A 27,234-nucleotide genomic window follows, 5' to 3' on the forward strand; every position below is an offset into this window, starting at 1 on the left:
CTGGACAGACTGGGCTATGGGCAGTTATAAGGTCACAAGAGAAGTCACTTCTACCTGCTGCTGAGCATGGGGACCCCGGGATGAACAGTGTGTGCTTATGGCATGGCGTGGGCAGGAACATTCTGGCTATGGAACACTTGGGCACAGATGGTTCTGTAGGGACTGTACTGGGAGTGGGACACATGGCCAGAGGTGAGCAAAGGCTCCCGTTGTCCAGGACAACTCAGATCCTCAGGGTGCTTCACCTCAGCCGAAGGACAGAGCACTGAAAGCTCTTGGGGTGAAGGGGTCTGAGGGCCGAGGAGGCTGAAGAGATGAGTGCGTGCTCCATGGAAGCACCTGTGGGCTGCCCGCGGTGCTCAGCATGGCTGCCCGGAGGCTCACCTGGCTCGCTGTCGATCTGGGTCAACACATCCTCAATAGAATCCCCGTCACTTCGCAGGCTCTCAGGATCAGGAGGAGTATAGCCATGGCAGCGACACCAGTGAGCAATGTGCTTGGTTTTAAGGGGAGTCAGGTGGTGAAATCTTGGATTCTTGTCCAATATTTCTTGTAAGACTTTTCGCATTGTCATTGCTCTTTGCCACTTAAAAAAATTTATTTTGGAACCATAATCAAATTCCTCAACTTAGCAGTGTGTTTTAACAATCACCAAATTGTATTATCATAACTTCTTAAAATCATTTTTTTCTAAGAAAAAATCTGATTGAGTCATTCCTTGGTTTAAAAAAAAAGTAAACCAACTTCTATCTAATGCTGATAAAATAAATCAGAAACCCTTAGGTCTGGCCTGTAAGGTTTTTAACCTTGGTCTCCACCATGACCTCTACCTTCCCTACACCAGTCACACTGACCTCACAGCCTCCTAGGCACACCTCTTTACATGCTATTTCCTCTTATCATCCTACTGTTTCAGCACAGGAGCCACATAGCAAGCTCTCAACAAATACTCCATTTAATTTTAATATACTGAAATGCATAAAAATTTTTTAGACATTTTTACCAATGCAGGAAAGAAAGACCTTTCAAAGGCTAGCTGTAGTCTTTGATGAGACTTTTCATGAGGAGAAAGTTCTAACAAAATACGCTGCAGATCTTGTCATTGCTCGGTGTAACAAGGTTTGTAGAAGCAGCCAGAATGCACACATGTTCTGGTTATTTTCCCCCCACACGCTCAGTGGGGGCCTGCACACCAAATGGGTGGATGTGTAATTACCTCAGCGGCTCTCCTTTTCCCGATGTTCCAGCCATAATACTGCTCCACAGACTTGGCAGAGAAACAGCTGGCATCTTCACCTAAAAGGCACACAGCCGGCAAACTATGAATAAAGCTGTCATGGTTTAAATTCAATCTCCTTTGCTGGAGGCATGTCCAAAAGTTTCTTTGGACCTCTTATTGAATACATGTTCCTCACTGGGCAGGGTCAAATGCAGCATAACACAGAAGGGCTTAACCTTAGAAGAAAAGACACCTCATCCATGTGTACTCAAAACCACCCCCTCCTTGGGAAATCAGCTTCTTTGGCAGTATATTAACTATTAAAATATGTGGCAGGCACTCCTCTATTTGCAGGAGACCTGAGATCTAGCTCTGGCCCTGCCGTTAAGTCACTAAGCAGCCCTAGGCAGCCTACATACCTCTTTGGGCTTGTTTTCTTATCTGTAAAATGATTCTGTTGGTAAAGATGGTTTCTGAACTGCCTTCTAGCTCTAATATTCTGTATTTGTTTCTAAAATTTTTACAAAAGAAATTTTTGAATTTTTTTCTGCTGCACTAGGTAAGTATCATTGAAATGTTACTTGGTACTGCCTCAAACTGACCCTTCAAGCTTCAACTAAGAAAAAATGAAGTAATTTCTTCACTATTACAGTAGGAAAAAAATAAGCAGGGTAGTCCGTACTGGCCTATTGTTCCCCTACTCCCACGAACGTGGTATGGGAATCTCTTCATGCCCTCTCTCTGCAGGGCCACGGGCTGGAGTATTGCTAGAGCATACTCCTACTGCCCACAGGATGTCTGTTCTCTCCGGAGGGCTGTTGATTCCGTCAGAACAACTGGGGCTGAGAAGTTGTTCAGCTTTGCTACCACTGGCAGCAACAGAGCAGATTCCCCCGTTGGAGGTCTTGATAAGCATGCATTTCTACAGAGCGAGTGACAGCGAGCATTAGATCAAAGACTAATGGCTTTGGAGGCAGACAGAACCTGGTTCGTGTCCTGCCTCACCACCCAGAGCTAGTGCTCCCGAGCACAGTACTGAATCTTGCTTATTCTTAGTTTTCTCATCTATAAAATCGAGATGACATCACCTATTCCACAGTTGATTATGATTAAATAAGACAGTAAATGTACTGAGCCGGCACGGTCTGGTACATCGTAGGCAAATGCTAATTTCTTTCCTTATAACTAAATATTAAAAACTAATGGTTTTAATTATATACATTTATAAGTTTCATACAACAATAAATGTAAGACATTCCTTCTACAGATCACAGTGAAAACAGTAGAAGACTAATGGGATGACCAAGATATTGTGAATTCTAAAACCCTGCAAAGGAGCTACAGTTGTAGTTAAAACCTCCTAAGATAACTACCACATCAGTATTAATTTACAATACCAAGTGATTTTTTTTTTATTATTAAGGTATCATTGATATACATTCCTATGAAGGTTTCACAAGAAAAACAATTTGGTTGCTACATTCACCCATGTTATTGTGTCCCCCCACACCCCATTGCGGTCACTGTCCATCAGTGTAGTAAGATGCCAGGGTCACTACTTGTACAATACCAAGTGATTTAAACTGAATATTCCAAGTAGTTTACAGCTTTCAATAAATGCATCTGCATAGTCAGCATAATTATCTTACTTTTTGCAGTAATTAATGGGATCTTCTTCACTACTGCTGTTAGGAGTTGCTGGATAGTCTCTAAATGGTCTATCCTGAGATGGACAAAAGGAAAGAAAATTAAGGTAGTAAATACACATAGCAGTTTCTAGCCGCCGCCACCACACACACACACACACACACACACACACACGAAAGAAAATTAAGGTAGTAAATACACATAGCAGTTTCTAGCCACCACACACACACACACACACACATTTATATATATATTCCTTCTGTCCAAAGGGAATTAAAACTTAAGCCAATTATATTGGCATATCTTTCTGTCCATAGATAGCCTTCTTTATAAACAAAGAACATTCTATGCTTAAAAAATCAAAGACTAAATAAACAAATGAGACCACAGGAATGGCAAATTTGGCAAATATCACAAACATTTTGTTTATATTTCTAAATTAAATAGCTAAATAATCTTTTGGCAGAGTGACTGACAGTCACTGGAGCAAAAAAACTCTTTTCATGCAAATGCCAATCTGGGGGTTATTACAGTTCATGCTATCACCATGTGAAAGTGGCTAAGTTTCTATTGTCCTCAGTTGTCTGAGATACTTCAAAACATGGTCAGAGGTGGGTTCCCAATCTGGAAACTAGAAAATCTCACAAAGTATTTTTAGAAGAAGCAATCAGTGTGTATGGCCCATGAAAAGGCGGCTGTTTAATATTAGGGGTGTGGATACTCAGCCACAAAATGTATACACACATCATGAGAAATTTCACACCCAAAGATTCAGCAGAGAAAGTACACACTGGAAAACTCAGTGGGAGGGAGATCTGCAATTTCCCCTGAGGCTTCTGAGGCCTTAAATCATGTGCCTCCCTAGGTCACATCAACGTGTTAAATGGAGACTTGGAGCTGTACATCAAGTGGTAATATGTATTCACTGCACACAGAGAGGAAAGTTTCCACCCATCAAGGGGCTTAACTCTATATACACACAGCTCTATACATACTCAGCTGTCACAGGTTTGGTTTTTAAAAAGCATCACGAAAACACCGAAAGCACAACTCAATTAGAAAGGACTGAAATCATTACTTAATGACGTAGTTTCCTAGCTCAGAGCTTTCTTCTGTTTTCACTGCTGGCTGACCCTCCTGAGAGAGGCAGCTTGGCCCAGGTGTTTCTGGTTCAGTCTTCACTATAAGAGAAGGGCAACAAAGAAAGAGCTGTTAGGGCTCATGACGGAAGGACACGTGAGGGCAGAAACAACAGCTCTTCCACTGAAGCCCAGTGAGCAAACTGCCACGCCAGCTGCTGAGGGTCACAGCCGGGGGACTGAGAGGACGCCTCTCATCACAGGGTCAGCAGACAAGGGAAAACTGTTAGGCTGGCTTTCAGGGGGAGTAACTCCAGGCTCGGGACAAAGAGGGCAATAAAATGGCTTTTTAGACATTAAAGGGCCAACCACATTACTGTGAGATCCCACTCTCTCTCTCTCTCTCTCTCACACACACACACACACACACACACACGCACACGCACAACTGAACAGTGCCACATTAAAATACAATGCTGGCCTGCTCTAAGTTCTAAGATCCTTTTGGCTATCATCTCTCCAGCTAAGTTTGTGCACTTTCAGCATTATCTTGGTGTTCTGACACAAGGTGGAAAGCAAAAATCAGATCTGCTGTTCGGCAGTATCCAAGCTATTCACATTAGTAACTCACACTCTTACTACCACCAGTCCACTGAGGGAAACCAGCAGTGTCTCAGGAGCACGTGTCCTCCTCCACTTCTAGTCTTCTCTAATCAAAAAATCCAAGGCCATACACTTCCTGCTTCTGCATCAGCAGTCTTGCCTTCAACCTCTTCCCCTTAAAACCCACCTTATACATCAGCACAGAAAATTTTCCTAAACAACCTTTTTAGTGTCACTTCCCTACTCAACATCCTTCAGTAGTTTCCTGTATCTCAGGTGTCTACAAATGAGATCTACTAATACATCTCCACCTCCTTTCTATAGATGCATAACCTTGTAAAATGCACAAATATGAAGTATACATTAGATAAATTTTACCTACGTGTACACCTGGGTGCCTACCATTCCAATCAAGACACAGGGTATATCCAGTCTTCAACAAGGCTCCTTATGCTTTTGGCAGTTCCTCCCTGCCAAAGATAAGCACCTTTTGTCCACTTTGAACTTCATATAACTGGAATCATACTGCACATACTCTTTTGCATCAGGATCTTTCTGGCTATTAAAAGTAACAATGCAATGGATATTCTCATGTGTCTTTTGCTGGGCTTATGTGTGCCTTTCCTAAAAGTATATCTGTGGAACACAAGACAGATGTATATTTAACTTTATGAGAAACCGTCAAACTGCTTTCCAAAGTGATTATATCAATTTATGTCCCACCAGCAGTGTAGGTGAGCTGCATTTGTGTCACATCCTTGTCAACACTTGGTATTGCTAGTTTTAATTTTGGTGATAGAACAATATTTCACTGTGGTGAAATCTGCATTTCCTCCATGGCTAACGAGGCTGAACCACCTTTCATATCCTTATGAACTCTGGATATCCTCTTCGTGAAGCGACTGTTGACACCTTTTGCTCTTTAAAAAAAATTAGTGTCAGTCTTTCTCATATTGAATTTTAGAAGGTCTGTGCATGGTCCTCCCATACACATATCCAGTCATATATGGATACAACTCCTTCGTTAGATATATCCATTGCAAATATCTTGAGTATGTGGCTTTTGATTTTAACTGTGTCCCTCTGATGAACTGAGGTTCCCAGTGTTAATAGTCTGACTTACCAATCTTTTCTTTTATGGCTAGTTTTCTTGTGTGTTCTGTTTACAAAGTATATTTGCCCAAGGTCATGAAGACATTCTTGTATTCTCTTCTAGAAGCTTTATTGTTCCACCTTCCACATTTAAGTCTATAACCTGACTCAAATTAATTTTTTTTATGGTATAAGGTAGGGGCCAAGGTTCATTGTTTTCCCAAATGCCCCAAATGGATATAGCCAATTAACCCAGCACTACTTATTGAAAAGAACATTCTTACCCTACTGAATTTATCATAAATCAGGTGACTATATACAAGTGAATATATTTCTGGGGCCTTCTCTAGTTCATTGTTCTATCTATTCTTGAACCAATACCACACAATCTCAATTACTGAAGCTTTGTAGTATATATATCTAATGTCCAAGTACCCAGCTTTTTGTTTTTTTATGACTGCCTCAGCTATTCTAGGCCTTTGCTATTTCTATGTACATTTCAGTCTTAGCTTATCAATTTCTATGTACACACAAAAACCCTGTAGGGATTCTGTCTGGGACTGAATTGAATCTGCATGTCACTTTCTGGGGGAGAACTGATAATACATCAGGTCTTCTGGTAACTAATTTAACTTTTTATATTTATAATCTATAATTTATTATATTAATAATGGCATATCCTTCCATTTCTTTAGGCCTTTTGTATTTCTCTCAGAAATGTTCAGTAGGTTGTTAGCATTTACTTTCTACCTAGAAATGAAAATGATTTTTCTATGTATATTGACTTGTATTGAATGACCTTGCTAACAATTTCACTATTATTAGTGATACATATTAGCAATACATATCCCTCCAGCCCCTAGGGATTCCAAGACTTCAAGAAACAGAAGGAAGTCCTCAAAAAAGTTCAGATACTCCAGCTCTCCAGGTGCAAATACACTTTCTTTAATCTGGCACACAATCGCAGAGTTAGTCAGCATTTGCAAGTTGAGACAGCTATTCTATTAGAGAAATGGAAATATATGCTTTCAAAGATTTGTCCATAATTGCCCCAAGCAGGAAACAACCCTTAAAAACCCACCAACAGGAGAAAGGATTCATTATGGTATATTACTACAATGTGGAATACTATTCAGCAACAATATGGATGAATATCAAATACACTATGGTGAGTGAATGAAACAAGACACAAAAGAATGCCCATGCTTCCATTCATATAGTCAAGAAACAGACATGACAAATCACAATAGAAAGCAGGAGTCGTTGCTACAGGGACCAGAAACAGACTGACTGGATGGAAGAGGCACATGGTGATGGAAATTTCTCTATCTTAAATAGAATATTGGTTACATGGTTTATACATTTACCCAAACTCATCAAATGGCACACTTAATATCTTTGCATTTCACTATTCAAAACTTTACCTCTATTAAAATCAAAACAGAGATACTCTGGCTCCAGTCTAAAATTAACGGAATCAGAATCTATATGAGGAAGGCCTATGACACATACCTACTACTGATCAGAAATGCCGGTCTAGATTAATACCAATTCTTTCATCAGGTCTCTTTTGATCAGGGGTTGGCAAACTTTCCCTAGCAAAAGAAGTAGTTTAGGAGCTGTGGGTCCTATCTCAGCTGGAACCACTCCACTCTGAGGCTGCAGCATACCCCAGACAACGTGTGAACAGACAGGCATCACTGGTGCCCCTGCAGCTTTACTCAGAAACAGGGAGCAGATGGTAGCTGGCCAAGCCCTGCATTAGAGGGTCAGGCTCTAAGTTACAAATCCACTTCTTCTCAAGACTATTAGGAGAGATCCTGGAATGCCTGAAAAGCAGATGTGTTTCAAATTCCAACTGCATGCTTTCTAGATTTCTAGATCTTGGAATATAGACTCAGTATCTCCAAACTTCAGTTTCCTCATTTGCAAAATGGGCATAACAGCTACCCTGAAGTACTGTCATAATTAGAGATATAGAGAGAGCAGCTAGCATAGGGCCTGGCATACTTTGGCCTGTTACCATATGGTAATCACTATTATTGTAGATGTTACATAGATGTCAAAATATGTTGCTCTAATCCATTGCAGTACCTCAATCTATTCAATCATCAGACACTTTAAGGTACTGTAAAGCAGCTGGTTTGGGTTAAGGAAAGGAATAATCTAAAGTACTCTCTGAAACAAAGCCTAAATAAACAGAAATGTCAGAAATGTCCCCACTGCCAGCTTGCCAAAGTCTGGCCCTACCTAAACCTCCTTTACCATACTGTACACCCTGGATGAGTTCCACTAGTTGATCTACTTCCCCGAACAAGCACTCTGAGTCTTTGCTTCTACTGTTTCCTTAATCTGGCATGCCCCTTGACCTCTCCACAGATAAAAATGCTTCATTCACTCTGTTAAAATCCAGATTATAATCCAAATCTCATAAATCCTATCTCCCCCCCAGGCCCCCGTCAACCCTGACCAGACATCCTAGACTGAAATATTTCAGCATTCATTTTCCAGATCACTCATCCTGCCTTTATGAGTCATTATCTGCTGTCCACTGCCACTCTCGCCAACCTGACTTTACGTTCTTGGAGGGCAGAGTGAGGCTTTATACATCTTTGTATTTCCCTCAATGTCAAGTCTACTACACAAACACAGTACATATTTCTGGAGTGACTGATTCACAGATGCTGAAAATTCAAGGGACTCAGATTGCAGTAATGTCCTGCATAAAACTTCTGGGCAAAAACACTGTGAGAAACAACATACCTTTCGTAACAGTAGCTGGAGCAGGGCTGGGGACGACTGGAGTTGGGGCAGCTACAGGCAGAATGGTAGGTGATTTGTTGGTAGAAAATGACTGAACCACTAACAGGCAAAAGAGGGAGAGAGGATATAAGAGCTATAGAAAGTATTTTAATTAGGATGATCTAACTCCCAGGAGACAGCCCCATGTTAGACTGACAGCACAAAAAGAATTTCAGTACAAGAGAAATGGTAATGACCTTTTTAATACCGTGATTTGATAAGGTGGGCTGTTTACTCTTAGTACCAGAGTAACTGAGCTACTCAACTGTGGAAATGGGAGCTTGTCACTAAGAAAATAAAGCTCCAATTAACCAGAGCTCTCATAATGGCTTAAAATGTGCCCCGTCTCCTCAACTTAGAAGTGGACAGCTATTTAGGAGCCAATGAATAATCTGGATTTTCCTCTCAGTCCTAGAGTTGATGCTTAGAGTTCAAGGTGCCAGGGGTCTGGCAACAGTTAAGGAGGCTGCACCAGGGAGGAGCGGCTGCCGGCCGACAGAACGTGGGCTCGCCCCCCACGGCAGACCTGGAGACAGCCACAACCCGGGAGAGGGATGGGGGCAGGACTGACCTTTATTCACTGGCATGAGTATAGTCTGCACACCTCCAGATGCATTTACACTGAGTGGCTTGAGCTGGCTGGGGATTGTCAGTACAGCCTGCTGGGGACTGGACTGACTGGAGTGAATCTTTAACAATCCTAAAAGAAGTTGGAAGATAAGGCCAAGCTGATGATCAGGTGCTTCCTTAAAGGTCCTGTTCCCTTTAACATTGGTATTTTCTCATAGGAAGAAGTTCTTAGGACACTTACCCTTTCAATAAACAAAGAGATGGACACATGAGGCAATGGTTACAGCAGATTTCACAATGAAATGATGTGACAATAATGATTTATTTTTACCCCACAATCATAAAATGATAAATTTTTGGAAAAACAGAATAGAAAAGAGGTCACCCGATGACCTACTGCAGAGCCAATCAATATTAACATTTTGAGACAGTTCTTTTCCACGTTCGTTTTCTATATAGCTGTGTTACATACATAGTGGATATAAAATTTTGTATTTTGATTTAGGTAATTATTGTTTTCCTACTCAGAAACCTTTTCTGGCTCCTCACTGCCTAGAGAATGTTTCCAAAATTAGTTTCAAAGCATTCAGAGTCCATTTTATCTGGTCCCAGTTTATCTGGTCCCAGATAAAATCCCTATAAATCTAATACTTCAATTTATTTACTCACCATACATTACAATTTTCTATCTCACTGCAGCCCTTATTTTTCAAACATCAGATATTCTGCACTTATCATTTTAGAAACGGTCATCCTCTCCCACTTCTCCTTAAAGGTAATTTCCATAATCCCTTTCAATTATGAAACTATCTTAGGCAGGGGGCCAGTAAAAAATGAAAAAGGGCTTTGATTTAACACAAGACACAACACAAATACCTGTTGTTACATAACTACTACTTAAAAACAGCATCAGAGGCTAAAGACACTTTGAGGCAATGGAAAGCAGTTGGTTTGGGTTAATGAAAGGAATAATCTTAAGTACTTTCTGAAACAAAGCCTAAATAAACAAGAAAATCTTTCTTTGGAATAGATGAGTGTTACATGAGTCAAGCAGTAAGCACTTACTGAGATGTGCCCTTGGACAGTACAACGACCTGGTTTTTTTCCATATTTTCATCAAAATTTTACATGCTTATCAGTGAAAAAGAAGTGCTAAAAGCTTTGTAGCTCAAACTAGCCATTTTTTGCTCCACACCTCCCTATCCTCATCTAGTTCCGCAGTATCATCCACTTTTAACCCTTTTGGTCCTTCCTTTTAGTACTTATCTCAGTATTTTTAGGAGAATGTGTATACCATGGGCCTTGATTCATTCCAATGGGACAGTGGTGTTACATACAGACTTGCTACTAGGGTGGATAAGCCTTGTAAAGCACTTTTACTCTCTTTCCTGCATTCCAGCATTTTTCTCTATTGATCCAAAGAATACCATGATACTGTGATTCTGGCTTATTTTCTGGATTAACAGTTTCCTCCTTTATCATTTGCTTAGTTCTTTCAATATCCTTCTAAGCCTTCCCACCTCATTCAGAAACACTATAAACCACCCTTAATACAATCGTCTACCCAGTCAAATCTCCTAAATAATTGACAGTTCCACTTTCTCTGAGAGAGGTCCTTCCTGGAGCTCTCTGACCTCTATTTGCTTTCTATGCCTGCTGCTGAGCCCTCCTCCTGGGGACTTCCTTTGTCGTTACCCTCCGAATTCCCTCTGCCTTCCTTCTATGCTGGATCCTGTTTTCTTCCTCTTTCTTGGTCTACACCTCCTTACTCTGGTAAAACGTATTTTAATAATGCCTTGAGACAGGACACATAGGAAATACACTTGAAACTGCCTGTCAGAAAATATTTTTACCTTCACTCGGTAATGATCTGGTTGAATACAGAATTCTTAACTGAAATTTTCCCCTGGCATTCTGAAAAGCAGTATTCTAGCTCCCAGCTACAGAGAAGCCCAATGATAATATAATTTCTGAACTTTTCTATTTCTTTTTCTGATAGCTTTTGAGATCTTCTCTTTGTCCCTGGTGTTCTGCTCATGAACAAACTGTGCCTCCACATAAACCATTTTTCATTCACTGTGCTGGACACTGTGGCTTCTGAACCTGGAAGTTCATATCCTTCAATTCTGGGATAAATAGTTTCATTTCTTGGATCATTTCCTTCCCACTATTTTCTGTTTTCTTTCTGGAACTCCTTTGATCTGATGTTGCTGGGGCTCCCTGATACATCATTGAATTTTCTTTCTTAGTGTCTACTTCTTAGTCTGTTTCCTGCTTCCACCTTGTGCCCCAAAGTTTAGTCTAAGTGCTGCAGCCAGTGATCCTGTTAAAAGGTAAGGCACATCATGTTACTCTATAGCTTAAAACCCTCCAATGACTTTCCTTGGAGTAAAAGTCAAAGTTCTTACAATGACCTACAAAGGCCTGGGGTCATTTGGCCCCCACCACTCTGGCTTTACTTTCCAGTACTCTTTCCCTTGCTCACTCTGTTCCAGACGTAAGAGGGACTATGTTCATAACCGTTTATAAAGCATACAAAAAATTTAATTAAATTGAATGGTTATACCTCAAAAAAAAAAATAGTCCATACACACATAGAATTAATGGTCAGCAGGAAATAGTTTGATTCTTTTATGAAAACATGATAAAGAAAAAACTGATTGGCAGCAACTTAGAAAACTAGAACTTAAAGCAGGGCAACTTCTTTCATTCCTAGTTAATCACTTAAAAATAGAGCTGGGAGGACATCCATTTCTTACAATAGTAATTTCTTCCATTTCTCCAATTTCTACTCCAGTCCTTACACAGTGTTGGTAGAGGACAAGTACTCCCTAAACTAGGAGTTAGTCAGTTATAACTGAGAGGTGGAAGTCAAGGGAAAAAATATGCCAGCATTAATCTGTTGGACTCTAACTCAAAAGTGAAGTAAGACACAGGGGCTTGCTTTGGAGTCAGGTACAGAACATAGGGATAATAACAACAGTAAGAACAATAGCAATATCTACAATCTTTCATCCAAAGATACTAAGGTACTTGTGTGTGTGTGTGTGTGTGTGTGGACATATACATCAGTGGTACTCAACTGTTCCTGTATATCAGTACCAGCCGGTACACTAGTATCAATCTGCAACAAAACAATATAGAAATTAAGAGTGTTCAGAAACTTCTGTAACAGTTTGGCATTGCTGTCATATTTTTATTACTTCTACAGAAATATTTGAATTGGATTGTAGAAAATCAAAATCAATTTTCCAACTCTGAGAAGCAATGATGTATATTATATCAGTCCCCTGGCATCTGTGACAGCATGATATAATCAAACACATTAATATTTCTGCAGCAAAAAGGCAAATACTCATATTAAGTAGTATATATGGCCTGCCAATGGAGGTCACACTTCACCTTAAAATTAGTTATGAAAACAAAAAGCAAAAACATAACAAAACACCTTTGCTTTTCAGAGCATTTGGGATTTTAGAATTGCAGATAAGGGAATGTGGACTAACGACAACGAAGACACTAGAAATGCTAATAATAGCAATTATTTACAAAATGGCTATATGTATCAGACAGTACACTGAGCACTTCTGTATTAACTCATTTAATCCTGTCAACTTTATGAGGTAGGTGTTATCATCAACCTCATTTTACAGAAGAGGAAACTGAAGCAAGTTGTTTTAATTAAAGTGATCCAGTTCCAGGATTTGTGCTCTATGTAACCCAAAGAAATAAAAGGCACTCTTTCCTGGAGACATTTAATATGGGCACAAAGGTACGATACATGTCACCAGACTTCAAGTACATCACTCTACCACTACTTACAATAACTAAGGTTTTTGAAGTTAGCAAGTAGAAAGAGGAATGAAAGAACATGGTATAGTCAAGGAACTGCAAAGTTGAGTGGTATGAATAGGTGCATGAATCATGAATTGGATCATCAAGGCTAATTTATATTTTATATACTTTGTTTACAAAAGCAAAGAGATGTATGATGTTTTATAATGAGTTCCACTCAAAACTGATGATAAAAAAAGGAACTGGTTCTTTAAGGAGAGCAAACTCTCTACACTTCACAAAATTATATCATGCAAGCAGCTAAAATACCCAAGAGAGTTCCAGATGGCTGCTCTTTTACTATATCATTTAAAAATTATTATTCAATCCATAAAACCATCTTAGACTTAAAAATTTACATGTAAATTTTAAATAAGAATAATTTATCTAAAAACTAGCCACATGGAAAATGTTGCTGAGTAAATTATTTTTAACAATTAATTTTACAAAATATTGTTTAAGACCTTCCAAAAATATTCTAGCCCAAAGAAGGGAGAGAAAAATAAAATCATGATGATACAACTGACCTGATACTGTGGCTTTCCCCGAAACAGGGCTTGGTGTGGACACCAGGGACGTGGCGCCGACGGCAGAGGGAGCGGCAGCCTTGCAGGCACCCACAGCAGCCTGGCTCACACACACCTGCTGCTGCCCACAGGCTCTCACTGCAGAGCCGACAGTGGATGACGCACTGGGAGCTGTTCCTTCTGACTGCTTGCACAAAGGGCCAGAAATAACAGAAATTAAGAAGAAAGGAGTGTAACTTATTAAGAACAGTGACTGCCATGTAGCATATTCAATAAATATTATCTATTAGCTATTATTACCTACCTATTAAATGTCATGCCATTTAAAACTATCGCTTCTCCAATTAGGCTTGAGATGGATTAATGATTGTACATTGAGCATTGACCCCCCTATACTGAATTTTATTGTTGTTAACAACCATTTGATCAATAAATATGAGAGATGCCCTCTCAAAAAAAAAAAAAAAAAAACTATCGCTTCTCCAGTTTGGTGGTTCCTATACTTTTTAAGATTTCATGGACCAGGAATATTTTTAAATTTTAAAATGAGGAGGCTATCTCCTACTGTGTCACTTTATAAAAGACTATTTCAACACTAAAAGAGTAGAAGAACATAATCTCAGGATGTAAAAATGGAATAAAATGAGCTTTATTAAAAACTCTAACATTTGTCACATTCATTCAAAAAATATCTACTATATGGCAGACACAGTGTTAAATGCTGGGACCAAAGATAAAAACCCATGAGGAGAAGATTACCAAACTGTCATGAATGCTACAGTAGGCACAGGTACAAGGCACCTATACAACTGACAGGAAAGTTACCCCTTCTGCCTAGGGATGGGGAGAAGAGAGTACTGGAAAAAACTTCAGGTAAAAATATGGCACTTTAGGGAAATCTTCAAGATTCAAGAGAGGGAAAGGGGGAGATGAAAGAGTGATTCTTTGCAGAAGATAGCAAGTAGAAAGAGAGGAATGAAAAAACATGGTATAGTCAAGGAACTGCAAAGTTGAGTGGTATGAATAGGTACATGAAGAGAAGACTGAGAAATAAGCAAAGTCAGATTACAGAAGTCCTTTAGGTGCCAAGACAATTCAAAGGAAAAACAGACTTTCAACAAATGTTGTGAGGCAAACTGGTATCTACATACAAAAGAATGAAGCTTGGCCTCCAACCTCACACCACATACAAAAATTAACTCAAAATGAACCAAACACCTGAATGTAACAGCTAAAACTAAAACTTTCAGAAAAAAACACAGGCTTAAATTTTGTGACTCTGAATTAGGCAATGGTTTCTTAGCTGTGACACCGAAAGCATAATAAAGGAAAAATAGGTAAACTGGCCTTCATCAAAATAAAATGTTTTCTGGTTCAAAGGATACCACCAAGAAAGTGAAAAGACAGCCCATAGAATAGAGTAAATTTCTGCAAATCTGATTAAGAGACTAGAAAATATAAAGAACTCCTACAACTCAATAATAGAAAGACAATAAATAACCCAACCAAATAATGGGCAAAGGGTCTGAATAGACATTTCTCCAAAGAAGATACACAAATGGCCAATAAGGACATGAAAAGGTGCTTAATATCATTTGCTTTCAGGGAGCTGCAAATCAAAATCACAATGAAATACCACTTCACATCCAGTAGGATGGGTATAACAAAAAAGCCAAAACAAAAAAAATCTCACAAAAAACAACAACAAAAAAGGACAAGAACAGTGTCAGCAAAGATATGGAAAACTGGAGTCCTCATAATTGCTGGTGGCAATCTAAAATGGTGCAGTTGCTTGGAAAACGGTTTGGCAGTTCCTCAAAATGTTACACACAGTTACATTCTGATCCAGCGTATAGAGGAGGACAGCCCACTGGTGTGCCTGCTGGGTATCTTCCTTCTATTAACGGCTTTCAGGTTCTATTATGATTTTCTCCTACCATGCTGATCCTACCTGCTGTGCAGGACCATTTGCCTGGGAAGGGGCAGTTGTGATAACCCCTCCTGTTACTCTCAGCATCGTGGTTCCAGGCTTTGAGAGTTGTGAGGCGGCAGGCACAGACTTCAATGTGCTGTCAGATATTTTCATTAGAGATGCCTGTCCCCCAGGGGCTGCCTGCAGAAACAAAATGGGTTGAAGTAGTAATGTTCACAGGCACAATTTACTCCTTATCTATAAGGATTAGAGCGTATCTAAGAAGTCTTATTAATCAAAATTATATGAAGTGAAAAAAAAATTATATGAAGTGTTTGTATACCTTTCCAACAAGCTTTCAAGATGTAAAGAGCACCTTTTACCTGCAACTGTTCCTTTACCTATAATGCAGAACAAGTAAATGAATGCATTTGTAAGTCACTATTTGGCAGCAGTGTCTTCAAAGATACCAGGCCATTTGTTATCAAAATAATTGAGTGCAAATGCTCTTAAACATGAAAATCTAACCAAGAAAGACCAGAATTAAATGGTTAAGTTAATGGTGCTCTGGGCTACTACTAGATTAGCATCTAAGTACCAGAGAATCCTTTAACAAACTACAGTTTTAGTGATTTAAATCAAGGCTCAGTGAACCTTTCCTGAAAATGGCTTAAGCACTTCTGGCTTTGCAAGTCAGATGGTCTCTGTTGCAACCCAACTCTACTGTTATAGCATGAAATGGGTGTGGCATGTTACAATAAAATGTTATTTATAAGAACAGGAAACCTTGGGCTTGGTTTGCTGACCCATGGACTATATGATTACTTCGTGCCCAAAATTAATGCACCCCACAAATAGATATGATGTATCAGTCTCTGAGAGTTTACTACGTGCCAGAAATGACAGAAAGCACTTGTACATACCTTAAGTCAATCTTTTCATAAACTTTATTATGAGTTAGATTTTAGTCCCATTTTACAGATGAGGAGAGTAAGCTCAATAAATTTACCAGGGTCACACAGCTAGTAACTGGAGGAGACATGATTAGAATCCAGAAGTAGTAGCTATGGCATAATTTGTTTTGGAGTCTTAATGCAAATTAAACCCACAATAAGATGTCACTGCATACTCATAAACATGGTTCAAATGAAAAAGAATGAGGTTTCTCCATGTTGGTGAGTAGGTACTCTCCCAACATGACTTGTGAGTGTGTCAAATAAGACAATCACTTTGCAAAACCATTTTTCAGGTTCTTAAGTTTCTTACAAACATACTTACCCTATGACCTAGCTACTCTAGTGTACTCAGATATGGTGTCCTTGAGATACGGATATTAGTGTACTTGAGACATGGATAAATCTCAAAAACATTATGTTGAACAATAGACATAAAAGACTAAATGCTATGCAATTTTATTGATATAAAGTTCAAGAATAGACAAAAGCTAATCTATGGTAATAGAAACAGAAAAAATGGTGATGGAAAAAACTGGAAAGAGAAACAAGAGTATATTTTAGAGTGATGGGAGTGTTCTATGATTGGGATAGTGCTTGCATGAGTATATACACTTGTTAAAACTCACTTCTGTACAACTCAAAGCTGTATACTTATGATCTGTGCTTATTCATATTAACTATAATAAAAGGCAACAGTAATTGTATCAGCTGTGGCAGAAAAGAGAGAAAGTCACTGAGCTGACTGCAACTTAAGCTGATAAGAAATCAGCTAAGATTTTAAAGAACTGACTAAAGAGTCTGGGGTCTTCATATTTGAACCAGCTAAGAGCATCTGACTGACAAGAAATTGGTACTCAAGGAAACCAAATGCTGATAATTTTAAAGATCAATGAAATAGATAAACCTCTAGATAGATGGGCCAAGAAAAAAGGAGGAGATATATAATTATCAAAGTCAAGAATAAAAAGGGGACTTCAATAAAGATTCTACAGACATTAAAAAGATAAGGAAAAATTATGAACTTTATCCCAATAAATTCAACTGCTTACATGAAATAGATAAATTCCTTTAAAGATATAAACCAAACCTCCCTCAAGACAAAATAAATAACCTGAATAATTCTGTATCTATTAAATAAATTGAAATTATAGTTAAAAACCTTCCCCAGTAGGAAAACTCTAAGCCATATGGCTTCACTGGTATATTCTAAATAGTTAAGAAATTATACCAGTACTACATAAATTCTTCCCCAAAAAGTAAAGAAGAGAGAACTTTCCAACTCATTTTATAAAGCCAGCATTACTCTCACACCAAAACCAGACAGAACTTACAAAGAAAACTACTGACAAGTATTCCTGGCAAAAATTCTAAAAAAAGGCTTACCGAGTTAAACCCAACAATAACCTGTTTAAAAGAGGAAAACGTATCACAACCAAGTGGGTTTATCCCAGGAAATACAGGGTTGGTTTAATATTTGATAAAACAAAAGTCAATGTAATTCACCATATTAACAAACTGAAAAAAAACCCCATATGATCCTCTCAATAGACAGAAAATGCACTTGACAAAATCCAGTATCAATTTCATGTTTTAAGAACTGCTGATCTACATATAGTCACAGAAAATGAACTGTTTTTTGATAAATGGTATCATACTGTCTATATCCTTCTAGACCTTATTTGTTTCATTTGCTAATAAGGTTTGAGATCTAGCTACAGATTCTCCTATAGATGATTATGAGAGACCTCACCCAGAATTTTAGCTGGGCGTATACTCAAGAATGCTCCAGAAGCATGTGCCAAGTTGCCTCTAGTGTTTGTTTACTTAGCATGTGGATTTTATGAGCTGAAATCACCTATTACACTATTCAGAACCTCCTACATGCAGTTCCTCCAGAGAAATTCTAGAACGAAGTGTTAAGAAAATCTTCATTTTTTCTAAGGAAATATTATGTGGTTATTCTGTTTCCCTTTCACAAACAGTGTGAATTTTAAAGTGATCATGCTTCTCATTTTGCTTTGGCAAATTTTATTAGCCATACAGACATTACTGTTTGCATATCTAAGTAACTCTCTGGTTTAGCTCCTCCATCTACTTATATTTTCACAAATCTCAAGATTTTATTCATATTTTTCTATACTATTTTGTTAATTTTCTTATGTTACCTTAATTTCTTTGTGGAAAGAGATAAGCTATAAATATTTAAATAAACACTATAATCCACCCAAGTATTTGATATGTGTGTGTGTGTATTTACCTGGGTAAACAAAGTGGTTTTTTGTCCAGAGATGACTTTTAATGTTTGTTGTCCTTGTGTAGAAGATGTGTTCACTCCCAGAGTTCCCTGGACCACTGACCCTGTAGTCAGCTGTTTTCCAGATGTCTGGGGCGATGGCTGGCCAACTAAAAATGTGCCCTAAATTAGTAACAAATAAAAACTTTAATTAGTAATTTGTTAAATTCAATTGACTTGCTCTTTAGGTCATAAGGACCTGTGTTATAAGCTACAATGCTCCCTCACCTTCATCTTGCAACAAAATAAAAATAACTGAATGAATAGCCTGCTTTCAGTGTCACTACCAAGAGTCATCCCTAATTTCCAAACTCTGCACAATACTCACAGAACAGGCTATTAGAAACTCAAGCTTTATAATCTAGTCCTCAAAGTTGGATTTAATCACTGACACTGATAACTATCCATCCTTCTCATAATGTTTGGAACAAAAACTCTAACCTTCCTTAGAGAGGAGCCCAGACTTAGAGAAAGAAGTTGGAAACCTGTCCTAATCTCAAATCCAATCTCACTTCAAATACCACAACTTGATAGATCTCTTTGGTTACTCCCTACTAAGGGAAAAATTTCCGACTGCATAGTAACACTCTTCATTACCTCATGGATGTGGGAGGCAAGAGCACAGCAAAAATCTTTCTATGAGTGCTACCATTATCTTAGCAGAGATCTTACACCAGTTACTTAAATCTTCCTGAATCTCTTATTTCCTCCTCTCTCAAAACAAGCCAAAATAATACAGATTTATAACATGGCTAAAATGTTAGTACTGATCCCTAATCCCAAAGCTATAAAGTCAGTCCACTAGTATAATTAAAGGCAGTTATAAAACGACTGACTTGAAAGATACCAGTCACAGATGACCAGACCTGAGGAGTCTGCTTGAGGATGTAAGATGTGTAAGTCAGGTGCTGGGCTATCCCTCCGGGGCCAGCGGGGCTTTGGGTTCCTCCCGTGCTGCCTCCTCCTCCACCACCAGCAGCTGAGCCAGACTGGAGGTCTGCAAATACAATGAAGGACAGCAAGAGCATGAGGTATTCAGATACGGCTTAAGAGAAAAAACAGATGAGCCAGGGAGATGTTTCCTTTACCAGTACCATTCCTTCTCTCTCCTATTTTCCTTCCTTTTTTGTAATGTAACTATTCTGTGACAAGAGTTTGGAGAACTTCCTGGAGCTGAGACTGAAATTTATTGACTTTCAACTGAATGACTAGTTGTACAGCTCTGAGCACAATGAAGAACTTAGACAAGTGTTCTGACTTACCTGTGGGAGATCAAGAGTCTGACATTAACATTTTCTAACCAAGTGCTGATTTAAAATCACGTATACAGATTACTACACCGATGAGACAGTGACTGCAATGGGGTATGGCAGGGGGAACTCGATAGTAAGGGTGAATGTAATAACCACATTGTTTTTCTTGTGAAACCTTCACAGAGTGCACATCAATGCTACCTTAATTTAAAAAAATCATGTACACAGAGAAGTGCTTTCAAACTTTCTGGCATCTGATTCCATTTCTGTGAAACTGCTGGAATATAGTAGAATTTCCAGTATACCCTCTTTTCTGACTACCCCTGCCCTGGAAAAAATTGACTTTCCTCATATTTATAATGACTACAGGGCCACAGTCTTTTTTGCTTTCCAAATTCCACTTTAAAGCTTTTGGGCCCTTTTTACTTCCCTTTTGGTGACACAGTATATGTAAATTAAAATCTAAGTAGGTCTCTGGGTGAATTTTGGAATACTTACACTGTCCTCGTTTTATATATCTTAACTTCTTGATATATCACTGCTTAAGTATGACAAGAAAATATCAGGTTAAGAGTGGAAATCACCCATACTAGTGAGGAAATAAAATGGTGACTAGCTTACACACTGCGTATTTTGGCAAGACTGGCTGACTTCTAATGAATTTGATTGCTGTGACAATTACACTTCTGATTCAGAGGGAAATAATCCCATTTACACTTTCCTTTCCAACACTACCCAAATTGTTTTTCTCTATGTAAAGCAAAGATTTATATCAGTCTAGATGAGCCACCTAATTTTCTTGGGCCTTTAAGACCTATACACTAAGGCCAAGCCTATATTTCTCTTTTCATCTCCAAACTAGCAAACCTAAGATACACATCTAAATAATGGCAAGCAAAGACATTTGATTCCAAAACTGTTCCTATCCCCTTCTAACTAAAAATAGGTTTCCAGCTATGTTCTCCCAGGTGTCACGAGTTTTAAGATACCAGTGTGAGAAAGAACTCTTCTTCATTTACAGTTCACAGACAGCTTTCTCCCAATGCAGCCACAGAGCCATACCTCTCCAGTGGAATTTGTTCCTGATCACAAACTCTGAGTCAATAAACCCAAAATAACAGTGTTACCTCCTAAGACTATGACATTTAAACCCATGTATAGTTAAATTATGTGTATGATTTCTAAATTTATTTTTATTCTTAACTGTTGTACAGTTGACATATAGTATTAAATCAATTTCAGGCATACAACTCAGTGATTTGGCATTTATATACATTATGAAATGTTCACCATAATAAGTGTAGCTATGATCTGTCACCATATAAAGTTATGACAAATTATCTATATTCTCTAGGATGTACTTCTTCATCTCTGTGACTTACTTATTTTATAACTGGATGTTTATATGTTTTTATCTCCTTACTTTTGTCGCCCATCATCCCAGCCCCCTCCCTTTGGCAACCACCGATTTGTTCTCTGTATTTATGAGTCTGTGTCTGGGTTTTTTGGTTGGTTGTTCATTTGTTTTGTTTTTTGAATCCCATATGTAAGTGAAATTGTATGGTATTTGTCTGTCTCTGTCTGGCTTGTTTCACTGAGCATAAAAACTTCTAGGTTCATCAATGTTCACATGAATGGCAAATTTCATCCTTTTTATGGCTGAGTAATATTCCATTGTGTATGTGTACCGTTTCTTCTTTATCCACCCATCAATGGTATGTGTATGTTTTAAATCCATTTGGGTAAATGCTACCATTATACCACTAAACAGAGTTATGAAAAGGCTTCCTCAAACAGGTGAGAACTGCCTCTCAGGTGGATGAGATGCACATACCCAGAGACCCAAGAAGCAAATGACTTAATGATGGACTAACTAGCATTGTTGGTAGCTCGCAGGATGGCTCCTTGAGGGATCAGCAGCAGTTTTCCTTTTCCTGAAGGGTTCTTGCTGTTTGTTGTAAGGTAGAGTTTAGTGCCAGGAGGCAAATTTGCCAAGTTGGCCAAATTAGTGGCTGGTAACTGTAATGTTGCCATTACTAAAATGGTAAAGGGAAAAAAGAAAAGAAAAAAAAACAGGAAAAATAGTAAGATAAATTGGAACTGAGGGCAATGTTACCTCTAAAATCAAAACAGAGTAACAAAAGTACTTATTAAAATCACTAACAGCAAACTCCTAGAGGCACAATGCTTTTTAAGGCTGATTTTCTTAAATATCTTGCTAATCATAAATAAATTACATATTAGAAGCACCTGCTGTAAACCATAAAGGAATTTATATCTGTATATAAAGAGGGGGACCACATGTCCTGGGTTGTGCAGAACAGTTCCAGTTTATACTGATGTACCATTCTAATTATTAATAATAACTTTTTTTTATGCTGAAAAGTACTGTGGTTTAGACACTCAATGAAATTATCACCCTATCTATGGATGAATACACATTCTCCTATTCTGTTTAAAGGCCCTTTAGTCAGTTTCTAGTAATGAATGAGTTTAGTGATTTGGAGTAACACTTGTAGCCTCCCTCACTTCAAAGAACTAAAAAATGCTAGTCAACAACTATGCACCTATAATTCATCTTTTTGAAGTGTTACCCAGGTCAAAGAGTTTTCACTTACCTCTTAGAATTTACTTCTTCATCCGTGTAGCTATAAAACCTCTAACCATGAGTCTTAAAGGTGACTGACATGTCACGTTTTCTGTAGTTACTTTGAATGCTAACGTCAATGAAAAGAAGCCTATACAAGAACTACATGGGCCAGCACAGGGAAAGGACTCTCACACCCTCCTGCAGTCTGCTGGAGTAGTTCTTATTAACATGTCCCTGTGCAAGGCTTCAGGAATTAGGAACCCTGGACACTGTGTCAAAATATCAGGGCCTGGCATTAAAACTGAGGCCATCCCTCTCCATTATTACCACAGCTAATCCCATCTTACACTGCTGTGCATCTCAGCCTTGCCAGAAGGGCAAATGTCTCTGGTCAGCCACCTGTGCCGGGAGTCCCTTCTCCATGTTGCTCACAGATCCTGATCTGAACCAATCTCCTCATCCCTTCCTCCTGCCCACACTCTTTCACTATGCCCCCATGATTTCCTGCTGTGATCCTTACCCTTCAGAACTTCAGCGTCGTTGAACACTATCTCTGTGGTAATTAAACTGTCAGTCCTCTGACAATACGACTTCCCCAGCAACCCTGAATTTGGCTCTCAGACTTTACCCCTTACTCCAGAAAACAAAGCCCTGGCTCCTGAGGCTTACACTTGGTTACATCATCTTGTCTCTCTCTTTTCTGCTCTCATTTGATGAACTCCTCTTCACCTCCCCTCACTTGCTAAAGACTAACTCTTGACTCAAAGTCTTATTCTCTATGCCAAAGACTGGCATTCTCAGGGACAGCACTGTACATGACTTATTTAATTCTATGGCTTCTCAGCTGCTTCATTTTCTAAACTCCAAAGACCATTTTTTCCAATCCATCTCAAGTGCTTATTCTTAATGCCACAAATGAACTCTGTCATCACCAGCAATTCATCACCTCTGAAGTCTTGGTTTCGGACATCCACTACCCTTCCAACACACTGTAACAATTCTTTAGCTTCAACAGGACTCTCAAAAATTAGTAAATACCAAATGTCTTAGGTATCTTTTTCATGCCTTCACAGAAATCACATCAATGCCTAAAAGACAATCAAGGTGTTTTAATTTTGTCTGGTAGAGAATGCATTAGCCAAGCATCTCAAAATGCTGCTGCCCACGGAGCACACCGAAGTGTTCAGTCTGGAGTACAACCCAAAGTGAAGATGAGGGCATCAAGGGCATTTTCTTCAGACCTGAAAGCATTACTAAGACATACTCTACTTGTATTACTCTTGCTGACACACACACACACACACACACACACACACACACACACACACACCCTATAGCAAACTGCTTACAGACACACACACACACACACACCCTATAGCAAACTGCTTACACACACACACACACACACACACCCTATAGCAAACTGCTTACAGACACACACACACACCCTATAGCAAACTGCTTACACACACACACACACACACACCCTATAGCAAACTGCTTAGACACACACACACACACCCTATAGCAAACTGCTTACACACACACACACACACCCTATAGCAAACTGCTTACACACACACACACACACACACACACACACACACACACACACACACACCCTATAGCAAACTGCATCACCCTACTACATTTTGCCAGACAGAACTAAGTTTCAAATAAAATCACTAGCAAAGAACATTCCTGAAGAGGCTGCTACTGAAGGAGCCCCCAGTTACTATCAGTTACCTGAACCCTGGGATCCGCTCTTCTGAGGGCCGGCTGCAGCGACCTGAGCCTTGGTTAAGGCTTGCACTGGCTGAGCAACAATGGTTCCTCCACCTCCACTCACAATTGCTTTGGCGACTCCTTGGGTTACAACTTGCTTTGGACCACCTGCTTTGGCGACAGAGGAGCTGGCCTTGGCTACAAGGATTTGGCCACCACTGATTGCCACAGCCTGTTTCACTGTTGAAGGTAAAGTAGACCCAACCGGCACCCCAACAACCTGTTCAAAACAGAGGAGAGGCCAGTAGTGCTTTTCATAGTCCTTTCAAGAGCTCTTAGAACAGAACAGTCACTTTACTTTAGCAAATAATAAAGTAATGTCCCGGTTATAACAGATGGAGTCTGATCCAATCATCTAGGACAGCTCCCTGTAACAGACATGAACAACAGCAATATTTCTTATACATTTTGGATATTATTACAATAAAAGGTTGCAGTTTTTGTCTTAACCCCAGCTACTACCCACAACTTATTTTAACTGTAAAAAGTAAAATGTGTTTTTATATAAAATTTAGAAAATACAGAAATATAAGAAAAAAATTTGACTCATTCAGAAATAATCTCCTAATATTTTTATTATATTTACTTCCAACTCTTTGAAAATTTAAAAACATAGATAAGAATCACACATACAGTTGTTTAATTTTTCTTAATGTAATGCTATATTACAAGCATTTTCCAAAGTTGTTATTTTTCAAAAACACTTTTAGATGACCAAATAATAATATATTAGAATAGACATACCACAATCTATATAGCATTTCACTATTGTGTGGCTATTTAGGTAATTTTAAACTTCACATTATGAAAAACTGTGCAAAAACCACCCTCATATACAAACTATAAACTCCACTGTATACCTTTCTTTTTTTCATTTTCTCCATATTTTACTATTTACAAACTGCTTCATATGTAGCCTCATTTCATTACAAAGCCTTACATCCCATTCATAGAAAAGAGGCAGAGGCAATGATTGCCTTGTGCAGATCTCACACTAGTGATGGACTGTGTTTCTGAAATCAATCTTCATTTTCTCCATTATTCAACTTTACTCTGCTGTCTCATAGCCTATGCCTTTGCCTTACGACCTCTTTCTCTTTATTTATTTTTATTTTTTTCATTCATTTATTTTTATTCATTTTGTTATAATTAATGTACAATTACCTAAAGAACATTATGTTTACTAGACTCCCCCTTCACCAAGTCCTCCAGACAAACCCCATTAGTCACTGTCCATCAGCTTAGTAAGATGCTGTAGAATCACTACTTGTCTTCTCTGTGTTGCACAGCCTGCCCCACGATCCCCCCCAACATTATACATGCTAATCATAAGGCCCCCTTTCTTTTTCCCCACTCTTATCCCTCCCTTCCCACCCATCCTCCCCAGTCCCTTTCCCTTTGGTAACTGTTAGTCCATTCTTGGGTTCTGTGATTCTGCTGCTGTTTTGTTCCTTCAGTTTTTCTTTGTCCTTATACTCCACATATGAGTGAAAACATTTGGTACTTGTCTTTCTCTGCCTGGCTTATTTCACTGAGCATAATACCCTCTAGCTCCATCATCCATGTTGTTGCAAATGGTGGGATTTGTTTTCTTCTTATGGCTGAATAATATTCCATGGTGTATATGTACCACATCTTTATCCATTCATCTACTGATGGACATTTAGGTTGCTTCCATTTCTTGGCTATTGCAAATAGTGCTGCGATAAACATAGGGGTGCATCTGTCTTTTTCAAAATGGACTGCTGCATTCTTAGTGTAAATTCCTAGGAGTAGAATTCCTGGGTCAAATGGTATGTCTATTTTGAGCTTTTTGAGGAACCTCCATACTGCTTTCCACAATGGTTGAACTAATTTACATTCCCACCAGCAGTGTAGGAGGGTTCACCTTTCTTCACAACCTCGCCAACATTTGTTATTGCTTGTCTTTTGGATGGTGGCGATCCTTACTGGTGTAAGGTGATATTTCATTGTGGTTTTAATTTGCATTTCTCTGATGACTAGAGATGTGGAGCATCTTTCATGTGTCTCTTGGCCATCTGAATTTCTTCTTTGGAGAACTGTCTGTTTAGCTCCTGTGCCCATTTTTTAATTGGATTATTTGCTTTTTGTTTGTTGAGGTGCATGAGCTCTTGTATATTTTGGATGTCAACCCTTTATCAGATCAGTCATTTATGAATATATTCTCCCATACTGTAGGGTACCTTTTTGTTCTATTGATGGTGTCCTTTGCTGTACAGAAGCTTTTCAGCTTGATACAGTCCCACTTGTTCATTTTTGCTTTTGTTTCCCTTGCCCAGGGAGATATGTTCATGAAGAAGTCACTCATGTTTATGTCCAAGAGATATTTGCCTATGTTTTTTTCTAGGAGTTTTATGGTTTCATGAATTATATTCAGGTCTTTGATCCATTTCAAATTTACTTTTGTGTATGGGGTTAGACAGTGATCCAGTTTCATTTTCTTACGTGTAGCTGTCTAGTTTTGCCAGCACCATCTGTTGAAGAGACTGTCATTTCCCCACTGTATGTCCATAGCTCCTTTATCATATATTAATTGACCATATATGTTTGGGTTAATGTCTGGAGTCTCTATTCTGTTCCACTGGTCTGTGGCTCTGTTCTTGTGCCAGTACCAAACTGTCTTGATTACTGTGGCTTTGTAGTAGAGCTTGAAGTTGGGGAGCGAGATCCCTCCCAGTTTATTCTTCTTTCTTAGGATTGCTTTGGCTATTCGGGGTCTTTGGTGTTTCCATATGAATTTTTGAACTATTTGTTCCAGTTCATTGAAGAATGCTGTTGGTAATTTGATAGGGATTGCATCAAATCTGTATATTGCTTTGGGCAGGATGGCCATTTTGACGATGTTAATTCTTCCTAGCCAAGAGCATGGGATGAGTTTCCATTTGCTAGTGTTCTCTTTAATTTCTCTTAGGAGTGTCTTATAGTTTTCAGGGTATAGCTCTTTCACTTCCTTGGTTAGGTTTATTTCTAAGGTATTTTATTCTTTTTGATGCAATTGTGAATGGAATTGTTTTCCTGATTTCTCTTTCTATTTGTTCATTGTTAGTGTAT

At 38.8% G+C, this 27,234-nt stretch overlaps 1 protein-coding gene across 19 annotated transcripts in view; it reads right to left on the reverse strand.

Annotated features, from left to right (window-relative positions):
• The window catches only part of YEATS2 (YEATS domain containing 2), a 114,632-nt gene that overhangs the window by 13,560 nt on the left and 73,838 nt on the right, over nucleotides 1-27,234 (reverse strand). For 13 of the 19 annotated variants that reach the window (XR_012129339.1, XR_005062903.2, XR_012129338.1 and 10 more), the window contains 12 exons: nucleotides 24,124-24,382; nucleotides 21,662-21,823; nucleotides 19,401-19,531; nucleotides 18,499-18,657; nucleotides 15,325-15,486; nucleotides 13,374-13,560; nucleotides 9,014-9,142; nucleotides 8,404-8,502; nucleotides 3,945-4,047; nucleotides 2,869-2,942; nucleotides 1,217-1,296; nucleotides 385-586 (listed from right to left, as the gene is read on the reverse strand). Coding sequence is in view for 15 of the 19 variants with exons in the window: in XM_037024186.2 (XP_036880081.1) it covers nucleotides 385-586; nucleotides 1,217-1,296; nucleotides 2,869-2,942; nucleotides 3,945-4,047; nucleotides 8,404-8,502; nucleotides 9,014-9,142; nucleotides 13,374-13,560; nucleotides 15,325-15,486; nucleotides 18,499-18,657; nucleotides 19,401-19,531; nucleotides 21,662-21,823; nucleotides 24,124-24,382 (1,747 nt within the window). In the remaining 4 variants the exon portion in view is untranslated. The remainder of the gene's footprint in view (nucleotides 1-384; nucleotides 587-1,216; nucleotides 1,297-2,868; nucleotides 2,943-3,944; nucleotides 4,048-8,403; nucleotides 8,503-9,013; nucleotides 9,143-13,373; nucleotides 13,561-15,324; nucleotides 15,487-18,498; nucleotides 18,658-19,400; nucleotides 19,532-21,661; nucleotides 21,824-24,123; nucleotides 24,383-27,234) is intronic. The other 6 variants (XM_037024187.2, XM_037024185.2, XM_037024191.2 and 3 more) reach the window with 3 other exon arrangements.

This window comes from Manis javanica, chromosome 3 (genome assembly GCF_040802235.1).
Source record: "Manis javanica isolate MJ-LG chromosome 3, MJ_LKY, whole genome shotgun sequence".
NCBI classification, from domain to species: domain Eukaryota; kingdom Metazoa; phylum Chordata; class Mammalia; order Pholidota; family Manidae; genus Manis; species Manis javanica.